The 19,111-nt window shown below is 46.8% G+C and overlaps 1 protein-coding gene across 7 annotated transcripts in view; it reads left to right on the top strand.

Annotated features, from left to right (window-relative positions):
- SLC1A2 (solute carrier family 1 member 2) overlaps positions 1–19,111 on the top strand; it is a 142,846-nt gene that overhangs the window by 44,936 nt on the left and 78,799 nt on the right. The window contains exon 1 of one of the 7 annotated variants that reach the window (XM_047692536.1): positions 1,958–2,038. The exons of 4 other annotated variants lie outside the window; for them this stretch is intronic. Coding sequence is in view for 1 of the 3 variants with exons in the window: in XM_047692531.1 (XP_047548487.1) it covers positions 6,682–6,695 (14 nt within the window). In the remaining 2 variants the exon portion in view is untranslated. Of the gene's footprint in view, positions 1–1,957; positions 2,039–6,676; positions 6,696–7,363; positions 7,457–19,111 lie in introns of those variants that run through there. 2 more of the 7 variants (XM_047692531.1, XM_047692535.1) reach the window with 2 other exon arrangements.

Below are 19,111 nucleotides of genomic sequence, written 5' to 3'. Positions count from 1 at the left end.
GACTGGCATCCCACAGCCCCACCGCCTGAAAGGGATCCTCAGGCGCCCTCTGGTTCTGGATCCCGAATCTGTCTGAAACTCTCTGACAAGCCCCTGTTTTACAAATGACCCAAACTCTTGGCAACCCAGAAGAAGCGCCCTCTGTCGCAGCCTTGTTCTCGTTAGCGTGTCCCATGCTCCAGCTGGGCCCCCTTCCTCACTGCCAGGGAACAGCCCGGGGCCTGCCTCCCCCTCAGACATCCAAGGGGCTGCAGCAGCCTCAGAACATTCCGAGGCAGAATGGGAGCACTGCGCCGGCTACGCCTGACTAATTGAGTGGTTGGTTGGTTGCTCCTCAGGACTCTCCAGAGACAGACTTGTACCCGCTGTGCCTCCCCCATGCCCACCCCCACCTCCCCTGCTTCTCATCCCTTGCCACATATTCGTGCCTCGTGGTGTGCCGTTTCTACTGAGGTAGTAACTCCAGGGAGAGGCAGGGCGGTAGGGCGGTCATGGGCACGGGCGCAGGGTTGGAGTCCCAGCTCTGCCATTGAGCCACTGTGTGAACTTGGGCAAGTTACCAAGCCTCTCTGTGCCTTCTCCTGAAAAGAAGAGAGGGGAGTCATAGTCGTGTGTGCTCTCTGGAGTTGTGGAAGGATTTAAACAGGCCAGACACCTGGAAGGCCTTTCAAATGGGCCGGGCACATAGGGAGTCCTCCATGAAGGTTAGTCAGTGTTACTATCCCACGGGGATAAATGTCACCAAGACAGGATGTAGGTGTGGCAACTAGAAGGACATCAACCTAGTAGTCCAGGTTCCGAAGAGAGCTGAGATCTTGCTGTGGACTCTGCTGGCAGCTCTCAATAGCAGGGCTGTTCAGAGGACATTAAAGGCTCATAAAGGCAATGACTGCTTTGCCTAAGAAATATTCATGGGATGGGGCGCCTGGGTGGCTCAGTTTGGTGGAATAACTGTCTCTTGATCTCGGCTGAGGTTTTGATCTCAGGGACATGAGTTCAAGTCCCATGTTGGGCTCCATGCTGGGTGTGGAGCGTACCTAAGAAAAATTAAAAAAAAAAAAAAAAGAAATGTTTGTGGGACCAATCAATAATGGTGATAATAAATAATCGTAGTTACCATGTGTTGCATGCATTTATATGTATGTTGACTGATTTAATTTTCACAACAATCCTATGAGATAGTATTATTACTATTATTATTACTATTTTGAATGACATATTTGAGGCTCAGAGTTGTTAAATAATCTGCCCAGCAACACCTAGTTCATGAGTGGTGGGAATGGAATTGAGAAATGGCACTCTTGTCCATGGATGCCACTGAAGGGGACTTGGGGACTGGTGTTCAAATCTATCTCAAAACAAGTTGATCTTCCAATTTATGTTTAATTAGAAGACAAAATAGAGGTCCCTCAACAAAACCCATGAATAAATTAAGCTGTAGAATGTTTAGAATTTAAGCATAGAGAAAGGATTGGAAGGCCAGAACATCTCTGGACCTTAAAAGGAGCGGGTTTCTTTCATTTACATTGGCAACTAGAAATTAAAGACCCAGTACTTTGATGGGTCTGGGTTAAATGTCCGGGAGCAAGGCTGCCAGGGATGAAGTTGTTAGTGGTCATGGGTGCCCACAAGGCTGTAAGATGGCGGTGAGGAGGTGGCTGAGAAAGGATCGTCGGGTAACTCAGCAACTGGCTCAGGGTTCTGTGGGCAATCTGTTGGGAGAACTACATGGAAGCTGCTGTAGTTCTTGCTTAAGGAGAGAAAAGGGACATCCAAGAGCCAAGATGATCCTGATGCGGTCTTTGACTCCCATAATTATGCAACATTCAAATAAATACTTAGTGACCTTGAGCTTTCCAGCCAACTGACAACAGTCAGTTGGACAATGTGTTACTCCTTTGACATCAGAACATGGGCTAGGTAAACTTTAAAGCACCTGACAGATTTTCCTCTGAGGTACAGCAGGACTGGGATGGAAGACAGAGCTGGCTACAGCACTAGGGGGCCAGTGTGTTCCTGGAGAGGAGATTACGGTCAGGTCAGAAATCTTGGGTAGGGTGGGGGTGGGCAGGGAGGGGCGACGGGAAGAAGGAACTCACCATACTCCTGGAGAAAAAGAAGAAATGGGAAGGTGGCACAACAGATTAGTATAAAACACTCATTAGAGCCTCCTTCGGTATGACAGCAAGGATGCCTGCTTTTCCTAAGGACTGAAGTAATGGGAGCTTCCTCTCTCGAATCAGCTTCTCTCTAAACATGTAGTTTTGGAGAAAGGAAGAGTAACCATTGGGAAACATAATTGATTTATCAGAAAAGCGATTGGCTCTGAAAGGACTTAGGATGGTGAGTAAAATGCACGGAACCTTGTACCCCCATGCCCAGTAATGAACAGGCACTGGGATGCTTCTTGATGAATGTGTATTGAGTGAGTCAATGAATCAAAACCTGATATTTGTATCTTCCCATATGCAATCTCCCCCCTTGAAATCTTGTTAAGTAATACATCCATGAGGTGGGTAGTCATGCGTTGAAAAAATTGTCTCTTTTACCCAAATCATCAAAATTATCAAAATTTTCAAAATCATTAAATCATCAAAATCCAGATGGAATTTCATCTTGAAGAACTTCAGCACCCAGAAGTAGGGGATCTCATCCTTAATGAGTACATCTTCTGCATTCAACCCCAGACTCTGCCTAGAGGTTCTAATGGTCCCTGTGTTCATTAATTACTGTTGAAGAAACTGGTCCAGATAAAAATCCATGAAAATAAAAAATCCATGAACCCCAGCTCCGCCATTTCTCCCCTGTGCGAAGCTGTATTTCCATTTGCAAGTACAGAATAATGTGAATGACTTCATTAAGATGGTACTGTTGACCGGTTAGCCCTGCTGAAAAATCTCTTGGGTCCAAATATTCAAAAGCAAACGTGCATCGTTACTGGTACTCAGTGTGGTGGGAAAGCCAGCAGGCTTGGTTTGTGTGGTGGGAAGGTATTTTCTGATATTGCTAAATACAGAAGGTATTTCATACAACATTCTGCCCTGCGAGCCTGGTAAATGTTTCTCCTTCTTGCAGCACAGAGTGTAGGTGTTATAAAAACTACCAACTTCTTGCTGTTTCTTCCCTTCGGATTATTCCTTTTTATCCCTCCAGAATTGGAGAGAAAATGGCTGAATATCATTTTTATCCATCGAATGCTCCCTGGGTTTTGGGAACAGGTGGAGGGTTTATCCGAATTGAGATAATATTCAGATACTCTATACTTTTAAATGTCAATTTCTGTTTTCAGGAGCCCCAAAAGATGATTGAAAAAGAGTAATAAGTCAAATGAAGTAGAAGCTGCTGATAGCAAGAATTCAGGAAATCAGAAAGAATAGATCAAGTGTGGGAGAGTTGAATTTTGAGGGGCGGGCTTCCTGCATGGGCTCGGGTCTATGGCTGTTACCAAGCTGGGCAAAACACCACAGTTTTCCTTTTTTTTTTTTTTTAAGATTTTATTTATTTATTTATTTGACAGACAGAGATCACAAGTAGGCAGAAAGGTAGGCAGAGAGAGAGGAAGGGAAGCAGGCTCCCCGCTGAGCAGAGAGCCTGATGCGGGGCTGGATCCCAGGACCCTGGGATCATGACCTGAGCCGAAGACAGAGGCTTTAATCCACTGAGCCACCCAGGTGTCCCATGGTTTTCCTTTTTTACAATAATTCTTACTCTGTCCACATTTTGGCCCATGTCTCTTCACTATTTAATTCCTCAAAGTTCTTTTGTTTATATATATATATTTTTAAAGGGTATTGATACTGTGATTTAAGAATTCTCTATGCTCATTGCAGGGAATTGCTAAACTATTTAAAAGCACAAATAAGGGAAAACAGTCACCTGTCATTCCATGAATCAGAGGTCATCACTATTAAAATGTGTTGTGTTATGGTCATAATACATGACCATTGAGATCTTGGTGTGTACCTTTATCCCTTATATCTGCTTTTGAGGATACCAGCCCCTCCTTTGTTAAAGAAAAAGGAACTTAGGAGCCCCTGGGTGGTTCAATGGTTAAGCCTCTGCCTTCGGCTCAGGTCATGATCTCAGGGTCCTGGGATTGAGCCCCGCACTGGACTCTCTGCTCAGCCGGGAGCCTGCTTCCTCCTCTCTCTCTGCCTGCCTCTCTGCCTACTTGTGATCTCTCTCTGTCAAATAAATAAATAAAATCTTAAAAAAAAAAAGAAAAAGAAAAAGGAACTTAAGTTACTTTCCTATGAATTCGTGTTCTAAACTCCCTTCTTATGGCCACTCTTACATCGTGTGGGACCTGCTTTATACCCAGCTTTATGGACATGCGCTCGGTTGCCGTATGCGAATACGGGTAAGAAATTAACATCTTTTAATATCTCTGTTGTACTTTACCACTGCGGTGGCATCATTTGCTTAATCTTTTGCGATGACTGAACTGGGTTGTTTCCATAGCGTGTGTTTTATAGCAGCACTGCAAATGACCATCTTTGTCTGACTTAGACTTATTTTTCTTGGAGCTTGAAGTTCCAGGCACCATATTCCCAAGCTGGGCTGACCAGTTCTGTGAACAGAAAGGTTTAAAATATTTGTTACTGATTTCCGGAACGAATAAATCCAAATCAGTAGAGCTGCTCATGCCCACTCGTGTCGGTCGTGATATTTACGAAGGATTATTGAAAGGAACTTTGGTTCCTCTGAGATGGGAATCAGTCATTTTTCTTCTAGCTTTATGTTCAAGACTCACATTTACTCACGAAGCACAAAGCTGTTGAAATTCTCATTGTGCCCCTGACTGGTGATTTTTAATGGTGTGTGTGGGGGAAAGGCTCAATCCTGCCCCCTTGGGGGGTACCATCTAGTGGGGGACAGTGGACATTAATTCATCACACAGGTGGAATTGGGCAGTTAGACTTGGTCCTGGTAGGTCAGGGAGGCTTCCGGGAGGAAGCAGCGTTAGAGCTCAGATCAGGACAAGCAGGAGCTGTTGGTTGAGGTGGTGGGGGCGCGGAGGGGTGGTGGTGGCATGGCTTCTCTGCATTTGTACACATGGCTGGAGGAGTGCAGGCCTCCGCAGTAAAGAGATGAGTGAACACGCCGTCTGTGCGGCTTCAACTGCTTCCAGCAGAAAGTTCTTAGCTGTTTTTCCTCCACCCTAAATCAGCCTCGGTGGTAAGCTGCCCAAACAATGTAATAATAGTTTTTAAAGTGAAAAGAGAAACACCATGCAACCCAATTACAGAAATGTAAAAATTTAAAACATTTTTTAAAAAGGGTATCTTAGAACCAAGGAGATAAAGTACCTAATTCAAGGGTCAGTCTGGAAATTCCATAAATCCTCCAACCCAGCTGCTAGGCTCTTGTGGTCCTTTTGTGATTTAAGTGAAACCAGCTTGAAGCAGCATCTCCTATTCAGAGAGCTGAGAGAGTCTCTTCCCCTTCCCAGGGACCCCGGGCAGCCTGCGTTTCTCCAAGGCACTCCCCATGCGGCCGCCGTCTCTGCTGACTTCTTCTTCTCCCCAGCATCACCTGCTGTTCAGGCTGCTTTCCACACGGCACCTGCCACCCCTCCTGCCCTGTGCTCCTGGGGAGCATCTTGATGCCCGCCCCCTACCTTCCCCAAGCTCCCCGCCCCCAAGACTGCAGATGCTGCTGAGGTGACCCAGGTTGCAGAAGATTCCAGCAGCTAAGGGACGGGGTGGCTCACCAGGCAGAGCAAAGCAGCCTGTGGAGTACGACGACGGAACATTGGAACGTTGGGCATTGCTGCTCTGAGGGCAGGACCACAGTGTTAAGTGGTTGAGGACAGAGTTGGTGCCGTCGGGTGGAGATTTTCAAAGCCCAGCCCTGCCACTTACTGTGTCACTTTGGACAGACCACTTCTCTTTCGGTGCCTCAGTTGCTTCCTCTGTCAGATGGGGATAAGATAAGAGTAGTACCTTCCTGACAGGATTCCTGAGGGTCTGGAGGACGGTGGTTCGAAGGATGTCTGGAGCAAGTGAGCTGTCGTTACTATCAACATTATTATTATTGCTGTCAGTATTGTGGAAGCTCCCCTGGCCACTCCTCCCAGCTGGGATAGTCTTCACTGGCCATCATTTCACTCCACAGACTCCCCTCTGTACGGACAGGACCTCTTTCTCCCTGCTCAAACCCCTCCTCTGTCTCCCTCCTTCTCCCCCCAATTCCCATTTATTTTCCTGCAGTGCAGTTCATCTCCCCGCAGGAGCTCACCCCCTAATCCCTGTAGTGAACCTTGTCCATTAAGGTGCATTACACAACAGGGGCTCCCCATTCCTTCTGCCCGGTCCCGCACATGCCGGGACATTTCACAGCCGTAGCTGGGGGCGGGGGACACAGACACACACACACACACACACACACACAATACTAGAAGGAGAGCCTGTGTCAGTCCTTGTGGAGAAATGAGCTGGAGGCTGGCTGGTCCCTCAGGAGGCAGGACTGGAGTGGCTTCTAGAAAGACAGGCTTGGCAGCGGGACAGCATGAAAATGCCTCCTCTCTGTGACCTCTGAGGCTCAGCCGGGCCAAAGCAGGAGTGGATAAAGAGCTAACCTGTCCTGCCTGCAGGCCAAAAATAGGCTGACTGCGTCACAGAGCTTTCGGTAATTAAACCTTCCCTCCGCAGAAGGCCACGCACGGACTGGAAAGGCGCCATGGACGGGTTAAGGTAATTCACTCCCCACGCTGCCATTCTTCTCAGCATCAGAGGCAGGCTTGAAATCTGAGTCATTAGATGGAGATGGAAATTCATAACCAGGGCACGATGTGGGAGCTGCAAGGTGAGGGGATCTGTGCCAATGATGAGACTTACAGAGGAAGCCGTTTTTTGTCTTTACTCTGAATCATGTGGACTTTTTGGTGGGGGGGGACGGTCCATCAGCTTATTTTTGTAACTGCTTTGGTTTCTTATTATCAAGGTTAATTCGTGTTTGTTATTGAAAGTTTGAACATAAAGGGAAGAATCCATAAGGAAATAAAAACCATCCATCATTCTACCCCTTGGCAAAACAGCCACTGGGGACCTTTTGTGTCCCTTTTTTTTTTTTTTTTTTTTTTTTTTTGCATCTTGAGGCAAAGCACAATTTTTCTAAAATTGGACAATGTTCATGAAATTTCTGTCTTGGTTTTTAAATGTACACACAAGGTACTCACAGTGATCTTGTAGTTCATGAGGTCACTAAGCGTTATGTGCAGACCAGTCCGTTTTTAGCTTCCTCACCTCGTGGCCAGGGCTGAGTGGGGTGGAATGGCTGGGCCACGTGTCCACGTTGGTAGGAAAATGTGCTGGTCTGGAGTGTTCTTCAGACAGATATCCCAGTCCCAGCAGGAGCCGTTGTGCCATCTGTGAGGCTAGCGATGTGCTGGGCGCTCCGGCAGGTGGAAAGGGAGCGCAGAGTTGCCCGGGCTTCCCTGGGAAAGCATTACACAGTGAGTAGAGCAAAGTTTTTCTGGTTTGCCTTCTGTCTCTGCCACTAACTGGTTGCCTGACTTTGATTAACCTTCCCTCCCCTCGAAACCTCAGTTTTCCTGCCTATAAAGTGGAACTAATGCTCATGTCTATGTCACTGGGTTACTGAAAGACAGTGCCTGACTCCGAGTCAAATACTCAGTAATTGTTAGTGATTATTTGTGTATTATGATGATTAATTTCTCAAATGAGGACCAGATCTGCTGATTCCATTGGATGACCGTTGGCAGATAGGTTCGCTCAGTAAGAATGGATCTCTAAAAGGAAACAGAAATGTTGCCAGCCTTTAGTATGGTTTCTCAGAGAGCTGGTGGGTTCAAGTCTAGGATGGTCAAAAGGATGGAATCTTGATGCCCTCTCCATTACACTTTCCAGGCCATGAGTTTGAGGGGGCCTCCAACACCTGGTAGGAGTTCACTCACCCCCAGACCAGAGACTCCAGCCCCAGCCAGGGATTATCTCAATCAGGCTCAACAGGGCAGCTAAGAGTATTGGAATAAATCATCAAAAGGTTTGCTGCTTCAGCCGAGATTTTTAGAGCACTAAATCAAAAAGTTGGGATCAAATCTTACCCCGGTTTGCATTTTTGGAAGGCTCTCCAGGTGCCTGGGGTTGAGATCTGGCTCAGGTCAGGAGCTGGGAAGCCACGGAGGTGTTCTGTTGGAGAGCCATCCCTGCATTCCCGGCAGGACCCTGGGTCACTTTCATTCTTTGCTTTCTCTCTCCATCTGGGATGAACATTTGTGCTTTCGGGGCTGTGAGGATTAGAAAAGTTGGAGTGTCTGATGGGCCTTGCACCATGCTGGACGCAGTGTATGCTCAGGAAATGTCAGTGCTACCTTCCACCCCCCACCCCCATCCTGCAAGATAAGGGCAAGGTAGAAGAAGAGAGGCTCTCTTTGTGGTTTCATCTACAAATAAGGAACCAGAACAAGGAATGTTCAGGAGACTCAAAGCCCTGCTCAGTCTCTGGGAGATGTCCTCTTATGATCTGAATCCATGTGCATTTCCTAAAAACCAGGAGTGAGCCTCTAGTATTTCCTAACATCTTGGCAAATAGTTATTGAGCTTATACCTTGTGCCAGACACTGTGCAGAGCCTGTCACCGTACTGACCCTGTTGAGGGTTTCATCTCCCTGTTGAGGGTTTCATCTCCCAGAGGACAGAAATGGAGGCTCAGACATCAGGAAACTCACCCCAGATTTCTTAGCTGGTAAGTGGCGGAGGTGGGATTTGAACTAAGGTCTCACTGCCTCTAGAACCCATGTTCATGTCCATCCCAGGTATGTGGATCTCTAACTATATAGGATTTTGGCCCCCCGCTGGGAAAGATAGTGTGCAAACAGACCAGAATGGCCTTTTCAGCTGCTAAACTGTGAGCCCCTGAGTCCAAGGACTGTGTGTTACCCACTCTGTCCACTCCCAGGGGGGCAGCAGATAGGACATTGGGGATGAATGTACTGGGAATCTAAGCATCTGGGTCAGGCCTCCTTTAAAATGCAGATGTGCTAGGAGGAGTATGTGCATTAGAGACTTTCCCTGCTATGGAGACACGAGGGCTTCCCTGGTCCCTGGGGGGCTGTCTGGGGTGAAGGGCACTGGAAATCTAAGAGGACTGGGCCTTGCCCCTCTTTATTTTCCCATGAAGCAGAGAGAGAAAGAGGAGCCCACCTGAGGTGAGCTCCTCCAGGCTGCACGAGAAAGAGCCACCTAAATACTTGATTTCCAGGTCCTGGGCATTTGCCAGACAAGGTCTGATGGTGTGTAGACCACATAGAGAACTCGTGTTTCTAAGGACTCATGGACAATGGCTGCTTTATCCATCTCTTTAATTGCTTGTTCCTGGTGGCCTGTGGGCCTTTGATTCCCTTGGCACTTTTGATTCCTTCCGATTCTCCTTTTCATGTGGCCTCAGCTTTAATTTTATTTCTAGGGAGAGTGTATATATGTGGGGGGGGTAGGGGCAGAGGGAGACAGACTCCTAAGCAGGCTCCATCCTTAACACGGAGCCCAACGCGGGTCTCGATCTGATCTCAGGGCCCCCTAGATCATAACCTGAGCTGAAATCCAGAGTCAGATGCTAAACCGACTGAGCCACCCAGGTGTCCTTGGCCTTGACTTTTAATCTTTATTTTCATCTGTCTGACCCATCCCTTGGTTGAGGCCTCATAGTGGACCCCCCGGGCTCCTGCCGTACCCCCCAGTTCATGTGTCTGACTCTAACCTCACTCCCTGCAGTTCCCAGGCTCACTTCCAAGGATGTTTCTCCTGTTGCTCAGCTTTGTCTTTCCCTTCCTGCCTGTGGGCTGCGTTCTCCATTCTTCTGCCCGATGCCTCTGCTCCCCTTTTCTCTCCCCATTCAAAGTTGGCCTCTGGTTTCCAGACTCACCACATGTGCTTCTCCTCTGGGACTCTGTCCCAAACTTTTCCTTCAATTTCTTTGTCTTCATAGTCCCAGTAGCAGTGATGTGTGTCTGTGTTGGTTCCTTTGGCAATTTTGTATCTCCTCTTATCCCCTCTTAGAGCTTTTGTTATTCACCTTTATTTTTTTATTAACTAAAATGTATTATTTGCTTCAAGGGTACAGGTCTGTGAATAATCAGTCTTACGCAATTCACACCATTCACTATAACATATACTGTCCCCAATGTCCATAACCCAGCCACCCTATCCCTACCCCCTACCCCCCAGCAACCCTCAGTTTGTTTCCTGAGATTAAGAGTCTCTTATGGTTTCTCTCCCTCCCGGGTCCCATCTTGCTTCATTTCCCCCCCTTCCCCCCACAACCCCCCACCTGCCTCTTAAATTCCTCATATTAGAGAGATCATATGATAATTGTCTTTCTCTGACTTACTTATTTCGTTCAGCTTAATACCCTCTAGTTCTATCCACGTCATTGCAAATGGCAAGATTTCATTTCTTTTGATGGCTGCATAGTATTCCGTTGTGTGTGTGTGTGTGTGTGTGTGTGTGTGTGTGTGTGTGTGTGTATACACACACACACCACTTCTTTCTCCATTCATCTGTTGATGGACATCTAGGTTCTTTCCATAGTTTGGCTCTTGGGGACATTGCTGCTATAAACATTCGGGTGCACGTGCCCCTTCAGATCACTATGTTTGTATCTTTAGGGTAAATACCCAGTAGTGCAATTGCTGGGTCTCAGGGTAGCTCTATTTTCAACTTTTTGAGGAACCTCCATGCTGTTGTCCAGAGTGGCTGCACCAGCTTGCATTCCCACCAACAGTGTAGGAGGGTTCCCCTTTCTCCGCATCCACCAACATCTGTCGTTTCCTGGCTTGTTAATTTTAGCCATTCTGACTGGTGTGAGGTGGTGTCTCACTGTGGTTTTGATTTGTATTTCCCTGATGCTGAGTGATGTTGAACACTTTTTCATGGATTATTCACCTCTTAGACCATAACTTCTCACCTGTTTGCCCTCCTCCCCATCTGTTCTGGTGTTTTTAAAATGCGGTGTTTCTGTCTTATCCACTGAGTATCTTCTCAGTGCAGGGCATCCTGCTGAGGGCCAAGGGACAGCCAGGAGGAATATTGGGTCTGCTCATCACGAGGGGAGACCCTCAGAGTGAGAGTCTATTGGCTTAGCCCAACTCTAGATGGTTCTTTCAACAATCCCAGGAAAGACCAAGGCAGGCAGGCATACGTCTGCCTTTTTGTATCCCGTGTCGTCTTTTTGTAAAAGCAGATGTCTGAGGAATGCTTTGGCATCTGCCTGGGTCCATAGGCCCTCTCCCAGTGAGGCTCAGTGTGTGCATTCCAGAATCCATTGGCTGTGTTAGTAACAACGCCTCCTGGGGAGCTGTGCTGGAACACAGTCACGGCCCAGACCTATCGCAGGGACTTTGGCACAGGGCACAGTCAGGATGGAGGGCTGGCTTCAAAGAAAAAGGCACTTCCTGCCGCTTCCAAATGCTCAGGGCATCTGGCTCCTTTGTCGTCAATTTTTCAGGAACAGATGAGTTTGATCATTCGCTTAACAATTTGCTGAGTATCGTAATCTCTGTTTACTCAGTGACCACCTGGCACAGTGCCTAGCACAGAAATAAATGGGACTGTCTCTGGTCTACGTGAATCCACATCAAGAGAAAATCAACACAAATTACCGGAAGCAGGGATGGCAAATATGGGCGCCTATGTGGCCACCCCTCAGGTTTGTGTCCATGGCAGATACTGCTAATTGATCATAGCGCTCGTTCACTTTGAGTGTGGATTCAGCTTCAGAATCCATCTTATCCCATTGTTTGGGGCAGGGAGCCTTCATAGATTGGACTGCGCCCATGGGACGAAAGCAGATTGGAAGCACTCTTGTCTTGATGGTCGTCGACAGGCCACTGAAATAGAAGGAAGGGGGCTCAGGAGGGCCAGTGCATTGAGTGGCCACAGCTGGCCAGAGCAGACTGTGAGACCCCTTTCGTGGGGGTACTTGACAGGATCAGTGCTGTGGGGACGTCCCCTAGCATTGCTCCTGAGGACCCCTTCATGGTCCTTCTTCCCCCTGATGATGTTCTCCTGAGTTTCTGAGGGTTCTTCTTCCTCCTCCTTCCCCACAGAATTAGCTATGAAGCAAGATTCAACTCTCATTTCCTTTAAGATCTTTTTTTGTGTCCCTTGCCTCGGGTGGAGAGCTTAGTGGAGTGTCAAGTCTCAAGTCTCTGTCTTCAGACACATCTCTCTGCCATGTCCAGATGCCTTCCTTTGGCCTCGGAGCCTGTTTGTCTTTCTGCGTCCCCATGGTCTCTGTTCCTTGCCTGTGGAAGTGGCATCTGCTGTGGGCACGTGGCCTTCCTCCAGCCTGGGGGTCGGTCACGTGGAGTCCTGCCCGCATGCCCGGCTCACCTATAGCCTCTTCCCTCTGCCTTGGCAGGTCCCATCTGGTGAATATGGAGTCCTCAGCCGGGAGGCTCACAAAGGCGTGGAGGGCCGGCAGGAGGAGCACCCCACAGAGAGGATAAGCGAGGGAACTTTCCCCGCTCTGTGCGGAGAACCTGGAGGCAGCAGGAGCTGGGCTAGAAAGAGACCCCTCAGATGGAAAGTGGTCATGGTTAAAACGCATTAAGAACCTGCGTCTGGGGGCGCCTGGGTGGCTCAGTGGGTTAAGCCTCTGCCTTCTGCTCCGGTCATGATCTCAGGGTCCTGGGATCGAGTCCCGCATCGGGCTCTCTGCTTGGCAGGGAGCCTGCCTCCTCCTCTCTCTCTGCCTGCCTCTCTGCCTACTTGTGATCTCGCTCTGTCAAATAAATAAATAAAATCTTTAAAAAAAAAAAAAAAGAACCTGCGTCTGGGTTTGAATTCTAGCTCCTCAGCTTAATAACTGTGAGACCTGGGGAAGTTCATTTCTGTGCCTTAGTTTGCTCATCTGGAAAATGGGTTTTAAAATAATGTCACCCTTATTATACAGTTTATTGTTTAATCTGCAAAATGGGTTTTAAAATAATGTCACCCTTATTATACAGTTATGAGGTTTAAATGAGTACAAAGCTCTTTAAAACAGTGCTGGCTGCAAGCATTGGCTTTTATTAGACATCCTGGGCTTTAACTGGTGATTCTCACTTTGGTTTTTACATCTTTCTGTAAATAAAGTGCATATTATTTATGGAATCTGAAAGAATACAACAGAATTCTCTCTTTTTTTTAAGAGATAAGGAAAGAGTCTAGTAGGTAAGGGGGTCATAGTTGGCCCTCCTAGCCGCTTGACCTAGCCCCATGCATGTACTTCTTCTTTTAAAAAATATTTTATTTATTTGTCAGAGAGAGAGAGAAGGAAAGCACGAGCAGGGGGAGCAGCAGGCAGAGGGAGAAGCAGGTTCCCGAACCCTGAGCAGGGACCCCAATGCAGGACTTGATCCCAGGACCCTGGGACCAAGATCTGAGCCAAAGGCAGACACTTAACCGACTAAGCCACCCAGGCATCCCTCCCATGCATGTACTTCTTTGTGCGTTGGTGTGGGGTTGATAAGCTTCCATGCCCCTCTCCCCTGTATGTCCCTGTTGATCTTTCTTGGTCCCAGAAGCCTCATAGCCGAAGCTCTAACCTTCCTGCGTGCTTTCATGGTTGGCACCCAGCGAGTCCTGCAGGAGCATTAGGGAATGAAAGCAGCCTGCGGTTCCTCCCCAGAGAAGATGCGATCAGCAGACTATGCAGTAGCAGATGCGTGGGCTGGAGTTCTTGGGCCTGGGCAGCAAGCTCTGAGAGCAGGACGGTGCTGTGCCTCACCAAGGGGAGAAAGGAGAGAGGGCAAGGTTGTGCTTGCAAAAGCAGGAGCAAAGTCCACACGTTTTATGAAGTGTTTTATGGCCAAGCTACACTTGGAAGCCTGGTGCTTAGCAAGAATTATTAGGTGTGATGGTCTTAACATGAGATCTGGGGGCGGAGCAGGAGATGCTGGTGAGGTAAGCGGCATGGAGTGGGTTGCTTGGACTCAGCAGGCTGCTAGTCTAGTAGGTTTATCAGCCTGTTTATTGTTTTTTTAGAATTACTCCTATTACTTTTGTTGTTGTTGTTGTTCTTGAGGCATAAAACTCAGCTTAAAGATGCACCAAAACTATTTGTCAGTTACTTGCTCTCTGTCTGAAACAGAGCTGCTATGTACAATTGAATGGTTCGATTATCTTAATTACCTTTGGGTACTAAAAGTGCCTCTAGGTCACTTCCAATTCAGGGTGCAGGAATCTGATCCAAGCAGGGTACTTGGGACTGAAGAAGCCCTTATCAGTACTGAGGGAGGGACAGTGAGCCGAATGTGCTCCATGGGACCCCATGTTAATTTCTCAGGCCCCCAAACTGAGGGAAGGGCCTCCCATTCTTCTGGAAATTCAGAACCAACAGATTGTCTAAAGAAGGGTTGTGGTCTCCTTTTTGTCTCTTTCACCCACTGAGGGATGGCAGTCAGGATTCAGCCTTCTGAAGCAACAGTCTTCTATAGTTGGAGCAGAGTAGAGATTCTTAACCAGGGACCACAGATAAAGGGCTTCATGGGTCTTGAGCTGAAATGAAATTTTTTCTGCAGATGCATTTTCAGGGGGCTCATCCTTTAATTCCATCAAGAACACACTTGTGTGCAAATGGTGAGGAGATCCTTCTTGCTGTTCTTAGAATTAACCGGCTTGCTTCTGCCTCAGGGCCTTTGCACTTGTGTTCCCTCTCTCAAAATACTTTTCTCTAAGCTCCTACATGGTCACCCTCACTTTCTCCAAGTCACTGATTAAAGTTCACCTTATGTAAAGCAGTATCCCATCACCATCTTGTTCAACACCATGTCACATCATTGTTTTTTATAGAACTTTTTGCCATAGGACATTAATTCTTTGTTTATTAGCTCCTGACTTAAGCTTCTGTTTTGTTCACTGCTCTTTTTGTTGCATCATTTTGAACAGTGCCAAGTTCAAAGTAGATGCTTGGTAGATATCTACTGAGCAGATGAGTGAATGAGCAAATTAATAACATTGATCATATTTGGTTCTTAGATATCAGTTGGATCACTTCTCGGCCATGTACCTTGGGTCCCAAACGTTTGAAGTGTGGTGAAACGATCCCCGGAGCACTGCCATAGATGTTTTGGCAGGAGTCTTCTAGCGATTTCTCCATGTTGACACATCTGTCTGTTAATTTCATCAAACCTTTGAATACACCAGGTGTGTGTGTGTGTGTGCGCGCGTGTGCATGCACGCGTGCATACATGTGTATGAATGGAGAGGTCCTGGTGCACAGATCTCACCATCTTCATTATTATGAGTTATTACCTCCGTGCACAGGTAATGGATTATCCCCACGTGCAGATGGGTTGCTGCCATTTCTGACACATTGGTGAGCGTTCAGTGACTTGTGTGAGGCCTCACAATATGTCAGTGTGGGCAGTGCTGCAAGTCCCACTAGCAAGATGTGGTCCCACCCTATAATTACTATATGCTGGAGAAGATGTCCCAGCGGGTGGACTTCCGTTACCAGGACCAGCTTGGGGCTAGTATTGTCTGATGCATGAGCTCCTATGTAAATGGGAGGCAATTGCTTTTTTTCCTGATCCAGACAAAGTGGAATTAAGACTAGGAAAAGAGGTTCTGCATTTTCCTCTCTTTTTAAAGGAAAGAACAAAAGGAACCACTGTCTTTTGGAAGTACATTCCTTCTGAGAGGGATAAACCCTGGTCTCTTCTGGACAGATTATGTGCTTTGCTTCTTTCTGAGCATAAACGTCATAATCATTTTGCAGAATTTACCTTTTGTTACTATCTACATCAGGTAAGCTTGGAAGTAAATTCAGCACATAGAGCTATTGCCTCCTGGTAACCTCTTTTACAAACAGAAGCTTCAGAGTCTCATCTTTTAAAAAGTTAGTGCATTAAAAAGTTAATGCATTAATCCTTGCATTAAAAAACAAAACAGGGCGCCTGGGTGGCTCAGTGGGTTAAGCCGCTGCCTTCGGCTCAGGTCATGATCTCAGAGTCCTGGGATCGAGTCCCGCATCGGGCTCTCTGCTCAGCGGGGAGCCTGCTTCCTCCTCTCCCTCTGCCTGCCTCTCCGTCTACTTGTGATCTCTGTCTGTCAAATAAATAAATAAAATCTTTAAAAAAACAAAACAAAACAAAACAAAAAACAAAACACTGTCCTCTTCCAAACATTGTTATTTTATTTTTTAAATTATTTTTAAAGATTTTATTTATTTGACACACATAGATCACAAGTAGGCAGAGAGGCAGGCAGAGGTGGAGGGAAGCAGGCTCCCCACTGAGCAGAGACAACCCCCCCCCCGCCGATGCAGGGCTTGATCCCAGGACCCTGGGATCATGACCCGAGCCGAAGGCAGAGGCTTTAACCCACTGAGCCACCCAGGTGCCCCTCTTCCAAACATTTTAGATGGCTTATTCATCATTTATCAAAAGAAATTTTAATTATACAGTATAATAATACATGAATATAACATTGTTTTAAAAGTCAAAACCTACCAAAAAACCCTACACAAACATAAAAAGATCCCTTATATACTTAACTCTAAAACCTGATCCCATTCCCAGAGGTAAACCTCTGCAGTTTTGTGCTTCTTCCAGAATTTCTCTCCATGCATTATAAACGTGTATATGCATGAAGAATTCTTATCTCTATTTTGGACATTTTTCCAAGTCAGTTCATATAGAAATGCATCATTCTTTTCAACAGGAACATAGTCTTCCGTTGCATCAAAACGTACCCACATGGAGCCAGCCAACCCCTTACTTGTTGGAAGTCAGGTTACTTCTCAGTTTTTACTGTTACAGACAATTCTGTAAAGAACAGGCAGCTCTGTGTATGCACACACACATTTCTCTAGAACAGATTTTAAGAAAACTACATTTGCTGGGTAGAAGAGTATTGCAGATTGTTAATTTTGTTGGAAACTATCAGATCAACCCTCCTTCCAGCCTTACTGAAATAGACTCCTGCACTGAATTTCCTGTGCCCCTGCCGATCACAGATGCAATGATTTTTGAGAAAGTTTTGCTGATTTGATGTGCAAATGTGCTTTTAATTTACTTTGCTCTGATTTCTAAGGTGGTTGAGAATCTTTTTGTATGTTGCTCTATATTGGTGGCTTTTGGACATGGTTTCAAACATTTTCACTAATAGAACTGTTTCAGAAATGCCTCTCCTCCAGGGCAGATACGCAGCTGGTAGTTAAAGTGTTGAAAGACTTTCATACTTGTAGGTAAAGTGCCCCTGCCCCGAACTCAGTTCCCTGGCACCTCCCCCTGCCCCTCTGGTGCCTTGCCAGGACCTCCCAGCGAGGTAGCAATTAAGAGGTTAATATGCAGCCTCACAGGTGACCTTTAGGACCCTGCTCTATTGCAAAATCAGCCTCTGTCCTGACTGTTTGGCCCCCTGATACACCATTTACAAAATATTTCCATGAGTCCCTCCCAGACTCTCAACCAAATATACTCAACCTGTGTTTTATCCATTTAGCAGCTCGTGGTCTCCGAGATTCACAGTAACATCCTGCTGGTTTGCTTCTTGAACTGGGCCCTGTTCTGTATGCCGATTTCCTAGGATTATGCTTACATAATTTCCTTTTGACCTTAGCCTGCACACTGTAATCCGAGAGGGCACACTGGGGGAGTAAGATGACCCTTACGTAACTTACGACGTAAGAGCAGGGGGACCTGACTCTCAATGGAGTGTCTGCAGAGTTTTCCAAGAAGTCTGAAAGTTCATTCTGGTAGAAGTTTATGTTGTCTTTCTGTCGGCTGAATTCTTTAAAAAGCAGTCTTTTATTTCTGAAATAGCCAAAGGGAAAGGGGAAAGAAAGAAGGGCAGTATTGCTGTTAACGGAGCCGGCATGTTGCAGAAATGCATCTAATTTAAACTCTACAATCCTCTTTCCGTGTATGGATAAGGAAACAGGCTGGAGGGATCAAGGCGTGTTGCTGAAGTTCACTCAGCTAGAGAGCAGGAGCACGGGCCTATAAAGCCCACCAGCTTCTGCCTGTGGAATGCACTTGTGCGTGTGTGTATCTGGGGTAGGGGACATGGAGTGACTCAATCATCTTGGACAGTCTGCTTTCTGTCCCATTCCCTTGAAGTCTTATACTTTGCCCTCTGGCAGCAGTAAGGTCGATGGGGAGCTCAGACCATTCCAAGAACTTCGAGTACCTTAGAGTCCGGGCAGACTGAGGCTAGCTCTTTGATCTCTGGGCCAGGGAAACCCTGTCCTGGCCCTGGCTGTGTGCAGATGGACCAGAGGCTTTGAGGCTGGAACTTTGGACTCCCCAATGTCACCCTTTCACCTTTCCCTCTGAACCAGACAGACCCAAAAGCAACAGGTCTCAGGTAACGTGTTTGCCCGGCACAAGCTGGGTCGAGTAGCTGCTTCTGTCTCTTAGGGAAGTGACACGTGAGCAGAGCTCACTGCTTGGTCAGTGGAACAAAGCCCTAAAGGAAAAAGCTGGTCCAGGCAGCCCAGGGCAATGGGGTTCTGGTCATTTAACTTAGATATTAGAAGGTAGAGTGAAGAAGGATTTGTTGTTAAATATATTTGGGGGAATTCCCTCTTCTTTTTAATCCTCCCATTGAAAAAGTAATAAACACACATGGGAAAACACTCAGAATGTGTTGAAGAGTACACAGGGATCGGTGAGTCCCTGTCTCACCAGAGATGCCTATGTACTCATTCTTCCCCTCAGCGGTCACTGCAATTAACAATGTCCTGTGATCCTTCCAGAAATATTATCTGTTATCTTTGTATAGACAATTATGAGTGTGTATATTTCCTCTGTATCTATCTATCTCTGTCCATCCATCTGTCCATCCATCCTTCCATTTCAACTTGAGCTTAACGCTTATGGTTGCAAATCACTCAAAATTCTCAAGTTCACTCTCTCTTGGTTTAGTGTGTTGGGACCAGTTACACTCTTGACAGAGGGTCTTACATGTTCTCTAGGGTGTCTGCCTGAGGTCCAGTCCCTATTATAAAGTCCTCCAGCTGGCGAAGTGTACCATTGTGTCACACACCAACCAAAGACCTTGCTGAGAGATTGGGTTTCCATACCCCGCACTATACTACTTCTCCTGGAGTCTGTCTTTCTCTTTAAAGCAGAATATAAGAAGATGCAGTAGAGAAGGAAAAC

This window comes from Lutra lutra, chromosome 10, assembly GCF_902655055.1.
Source record: "Lutra lutra chromosome 10, mLutLut1.2, whole genome shotgun sequence".
NCBI lineage: Eukaryota > Metazoa > Chordata > Mammalia > Carnivora > Mustelidae > Lutra > Lutra lutra.
This window is presented reverse-complemented; position numbering and strand designations above follow the sequence as displayed.